This window comes from Nelusetta ayraudi, unplaced genomic scaffold (assembly GCF_046127955.1).
Source record: "Nelusetta ayraudi isolate G7.1 ecotype Tasmania unplaced genomic scaffold, CSIRO-AGI_Nayr_v1 ptg000028l, whole genome shotgun sequence".
Classification (NCBI taxonomy): domain Eukaryota; kingdom Metazoa; phylum Chordata; class Actinopteri; order Tetraodontiformes; family Monacanthidae; genus Nelusetta; species Nelusetta ayraudi.
Genome location: NW_027466078.1, coordinates 2982574 through 2987743, shown reverse-complemented (window position 1 = coordinate 2987743; position 5170 = coordinate 2982574). Strand labels below are relative to the sequence as shown.

The 5170-nt window shown below is 43.4% G+C and overlaps 1 protein-coding gene across 3 annotated transcripts; it reads right to left on the bottom strand.

Annotated features, from left to right (window-relative positions):
- Positions 1-718: 718 nt before the first annotated feature.
- Positions 719-3118, bottom strand: LOC142891120 (uncharacterized). 3 transcript variants are annotated; one of them, XM_076030481.1, is made up of 8 exons: positions 2979-3102; positions 2548-2847; positions 1863-2111; positions 1690-1788; positions 1499-1585; positions 1378-1406; positions 1070-1114; positions 719-983 (listed from the first exon to the last, which is right to left on the bottom strand). In XM_076030481.1, exons 1-8 carry the CDS (start codon positions 3085-3087, stop codon positions 882-884), a joined length of 1020 nt encoding a protein of 339 aa, XP_075886596.1. In that variant the 5' UTR covers positions 3088-3102; the 3' UTR covers positions 719-881. The 3 variants fall into 3 exon arrangements, with proteins under 3 accessions (XP_075886596.1, XP_075886597.1, XP_075886598.1); XM_076030483.1 differs by having other exon boundaries at positions 722-983; positions 2548-2660; positions 2979-3118; XM_076030482.1 differs by lacking the exon at positions 2548-2847 and having other exon boundaries at positions 2979-3108.
- Positions 3119-5170: the final 2052 nt, after the last annotated feature.

Here is a 5170-nt window from a genome sequence, read left to right as displayed (position 1 = left end):
GCGGGATTTTGAGAAATTCTTGGTCAATTTTCAAAGTGCGTCGACTTTGGAGGGCCGTTGCACAAAAACAGTTTGAGTAATCAAAACGAAATAAGGAACTTTTTGTCATGAAGGTTCAGTCTATGTCATACTGAATTTTCAAGCCCGTCAGACTTGCGCTTTCTGAGCCTTGTATTTTGACTTTGTTCCAAACAAGTGACAATAGCACACTTCCGGTTTGTCTGGGGTCAAAGGTCAGCATATCAGAAAATAGGTCTGGATTGCCTGAACGTGTGGGTCTTGGTCCCATGTCTCTACGACCTTCCGAGAAGGAAATAATTTCTACGCATTGCAAGACATTTTTAAAAAAGTGATAATAACTCACTTTCTGTTTGTTGGGCAAAAATGTTAGATCGTACGAAATGTCGGGCTTGAAGAGACGAACGTGTGATATTTTTCCCCATGTTTTTACGACCTTCCTAGTGGAAGCTAGGGCCATTTCTAATTTTGGATGCCTCTAGGGGGCGCTAGAGAGACGGATTTTGCCACGTTGTCTTCATTTTCTTAAAATGTACACCAGATTCTACCTGCTTAGGAATTTATCGTGATTTTGGTATATGTTAAGGGGGTGAAAATGAGGTTTGAAAATTGTTAATAATAATAATAATAATAATAATAATAATAATAATAATAATAATAACAATGCAGAAAAAAGATACGAAAAAACAATCAACTCTTCACCCTGGCGAAGAACTGCTCTGGGGCTCAGTCCCGAATAAACATGGCTCTGACAATGCTGACTGGACACTATAGTTCATGCTTGCCAAGTCAGTTGTGTTGGTGGAGTTCAATCAGCAGAGTGAGTCTGCCTTTAGTCTCCACTGTCCTTCTGTGGAGGCTTTTTATCCATCCAACGTGTTGACGTTGCAGTAGAGGGTGGACTCATCAGCTGCTCCACCAGAGGGCGCAGCTTCACCTCCATCTTCACCGTCTGTCACCTGCACCTGGGTTGGAGGTCAGAGGATGATCATAATCATCATGGTCATAATAATTAGAATTAAATTGTGTGTTTCTATTGTGTGTTTCTCACTCTGACTTTGGCTCCTCTCTTGGTGTAGCTGACCGCCAGCTCCACCTACATCCAACCACACACAGCTGTGAGTTAGTGCTTCCTGTGTGTGTGTGTGTGTGTGTGTGTGTTAGTGTGTGTGTGTGTGTATGTGTGTATGTGTGTCCTCACCCTGTGCTGTCAGTGATATTCTATTTTTAGATGACTCAGCTCTTGTCAGTTTGTGTTGTTTTTACCAGTGTTAACAACTCAAAGAACAGTATGTTTTTAAATGACACAAATCAAGTGACTTGAAGTCCAAATTGTGCAAACACACAATCTTCACTCACTGTGTTCTCCTCCTGAAGTTTCTTCTTGCCTTCAGACGGAGACACAGACAGTCAAATCTCAGCTTCTGAATGCAAAGTTCTCCTCAGAACAAAGTTTGATGAGTGGAAAAGATGCTCCCACCTTTGGCTCTCTCCCAAAGTATAAAGTCCACCAGGATGCACATGACAACGACCACAACCAAAACTGCCACAAGGTGGCGCCACCAGCCTGGAACAAGAAAAAAAACATCCTTTGTTTGAAACTTGACTTGTTTCAGAGGTGAATCCTCCAGAGGCTGAAGAAACAAGATCCACCACAGGTGGCTGAATCACCTCCAGGCTGAGGCTCCTCAGAGTTCCCACCAGTGTTCCCAGTGCTCCCAGTGGCACTAGGCCACCTGGTGGTCAGTGTTGGTGTTGTTGCATCATGGCCTGGGCAAAAAGATTTTAAAAATCAGTTTCTCCTTTCATGGCAACAGGTGTGATGATACTGGTCCCAGTCTGACCTTCAGTCTGACGGATGAGAGGAAACAGCTGCACATCATCAGGAGAATCAGTCCTCCGCACCTCACAGGAGAAGAGCTCCTCCTGGAGTGGCTCCTCACAGTCTTCGTACATTGCTACAGTGTGTTGGCATCTATACCTGGGTTCAGGTTGTGAATAAGGTTTTCCATCATACAGCCACCTCACTTTGTATATACAGGAACCTTGTGATGTCACATAGCAGGACAACTGATGGTTCTCAGTTCTGGTCACTGGTGAAGATGGAGGAGAAAAACAACAACATGGTCACAAAGTTCATCCCTGCAGACAAAAGAGACAAACAGCCTTGTTTCCAGGGAACAAAGGTCAAATATTCCTCAGTGAAGAAGCTTCAGGAGAAAATCTGAACAGAAGAAGGAAGGGAAGTTAAACATGGAACCAACAGACTGTTCATGCAATGAACTCAAAACAATGGAAGACAATTACAACTTCTTCAAAACATCTTCATTCAAATCAACAGCAGCTTGACTTTGTTGCTGAGAGCCAATCAAAACGTGGAACAGAATGATAGAAACTGTGTCCTGGAGCTGCTGCTGCCAATGTCTGGCTGTATGAAGAACAGCCACACACACACACACACACACACACACACACACACACACACACACACACACACACACACACTTTAGATTAGATGTAAATACTCACTGGTAACAACTGACAGATTAATGGTCGCTAGATCTTGCTGTGAATCACTCCATCTGCAGTTGAACTGTCCAGCAAGCTTCTCAGTGATCTTCATTATGTCCAGAGAACAGTCACTGGTGAGAGACAGTTGGCCATATTCTTTTCCATGTTGTTGGGAAACCTCCCCGTTTTTAACCAGGAAGATCGCCTTCTTAGAACTCCCAGCAAACAGCCAGTTAATTCTCCTACAGCTTGAAAGCTGTTGACTGGGTAAAGTAACTTTGTCTCCGTTCCTGACGGTAACAAACTGAGGCTCTGCAACTGCAAGAATAAAGGAAGCGGAAGCATTTCTAGACTGTACTGAACTCAGGATGTTAGAAAGCAAACCTCCTCCTTCTCAACTTGGACACCATCATTTGTGAAAAAGTCTTTGGCAATTTTTCAGCTCTTACCTGTAACAGAGATGATGAGTGTGGCAAACACACTCACACACATCTTCACCCTCTGGCTTCCAAAGGTTCTTCCGTCTCGCTCCTCCACCGCTGTGCTGCCGACAGCCATCACTATGCTAACTTTGAAGATCAAGTTGAGAGAAAAAAGATCTCTGATGTTTGTGAGTGGCAGCTTTTCTCTGGAGTCTCTGAGGTGTTTAAACATGGAAAACAGAGGAGATCAGTTCAGCTTTCTGAAAGCGGGAAGCCTGGAGAGCATCTCTGCCTGAAGACATTCAGCTGCCGTCTTCGCGTGATATCGTAAGAGTTTTTTTGTTTTAAATATGACATCATGACAGGAAATTGCAGTTCAGTGTGAAACCAAAGCCAAGAGAGGAGAAATGACCTCAGCGCTGCAGGAGTCTCTTCATTTCTGTCTCGACTGTCATTGTGTCATTGTGTTGTGTGCCTCTCTGTCATCTGCCTTCATAAATTAGACAATAAAATACAGAATTTTGCAAAATTTACTCCCATGCCAAAGCCTGTTCAGTCCAAATAGGCTTTCCGTAGGACTGTGTTCACACGTGTGCTGTAATAAAAAAAAAAGACATTTAAGATGAGTCCCGTCTATGAGCCTGTCTGCTTGCAGTGGCCAAAGCCCCTTTGTTGAGCCACTACTGCCGTTGCTACGTGTGGAAGTGTGAAGATGTGCGCCCGATACGCAAAGAAATATCAGGGAACGGGAGTTAAATTTTACAATACTGTGTGGGTTTATTTCCATATATCACGACAATAACTCATCCCATCGTATAGCATTAATCACGATCAAAACTCAATCCTGCAGTAACAAAAATAGCGAACCCAAAACTGATCAATGCAAAACACAGGGCACCGTCGAAAACTGTTTGATACCCAATCAGCAGCAACACCTGCTACCAGGTTCACCTGGCTCAAATGGACTGCCTGGTCTGACCCAATACAGCCCCCTACAGGCTTGGCACAGAAACATGAAAACAAAAATAACTAAAGCTGCAAGCAGCGTTTGCGCGACTGATCCGCCGTGGCCGACGCCGACCCCCGCAGCAACAGTTTTGCAGGCCGACGCCTGCAATTGACCCCCGTCCTCTGCTGATGCCCCCGACATCTGCTGACTCTGAAAGAAGTCTTATTAATCATAAGTCTGTGTATGCACATGATGCAGATTTTTCACCTCCATTTTCTTTTCTTTTTTTTGGAAGACTGTCAAATGTAAAATATAGGCCTTGATGAGACAAAGACGTGGATGTTTGAATGACGTCTGTGTAGCACTTTCCTAAAGGAAACTGCAGCAATTTATGTGTGTGTTGAAAAAGAGGGAGAGAAAGAGAAAGGCGTTAGGGCTCCCAACTAGGAAGAGCAGAGTTTGCTCCGCTCGGGCCGCTAGCTCCGCTAGCTTTGCAACCTTGGAAACATAAGCTTAGAACTTGTCCATTTCAGCGTCTACATTCTTTGTAATGAAGGTCCGGTCTATGTCATACTGAATTTTCAAGCCCGTCGGACTTGCGCTTTCTGAGCCTTGTATTTTGACTTTGTTCCAAACAAGTGACAATAGCTCACTTCCGGTTTGTCTGGGGTCAAAGGTCAGCATATCAGCAAATAGGTCTGGATTGACCTAACGCGTGGGTCTTGGTCCCATGTCCCAGGGTTTCCCACAAATAAAATGGTGAACTGTGGCCTTCTTAACATTAGGTCTCTACATTCCAAAGCAATTTTAGTTAATGATTTGATTAGTGAACATAATGTTGATATTTTTGGCCTCACAGAGACATGGCTACGTCAAGATGAATATTTTAGTCTTAATGAAGTCACTCCTCCAAGTCATATTAATACTCATAAAGCTCGTGATAGTGGTCGAGGAGGTGGTGTTGCAGCTATTTATAATTCCAACTTGCTAGTGGCTCATTTGAGAGTTTAAGTATGTCTATTTTGTTGTCACCTGATAGACAGGCAGATTCCGTTGAATTCATTGTTGTCTACCGTCCCCCTGGTCCATATTCTTCTTTCTTAGATGAATTTTCAGAGTTTTTGTCTAATTTGGCATTGACTAAAGATAAGATCATAGTGATTGGAGATTTTAATATCCATGTTGACATTGAGTGTGACAGTCTGATTTCCCAATTTAAATCAATTTTGGACCCCTTATGATTCCTCCAAGTTGCATAATCATACTTTAG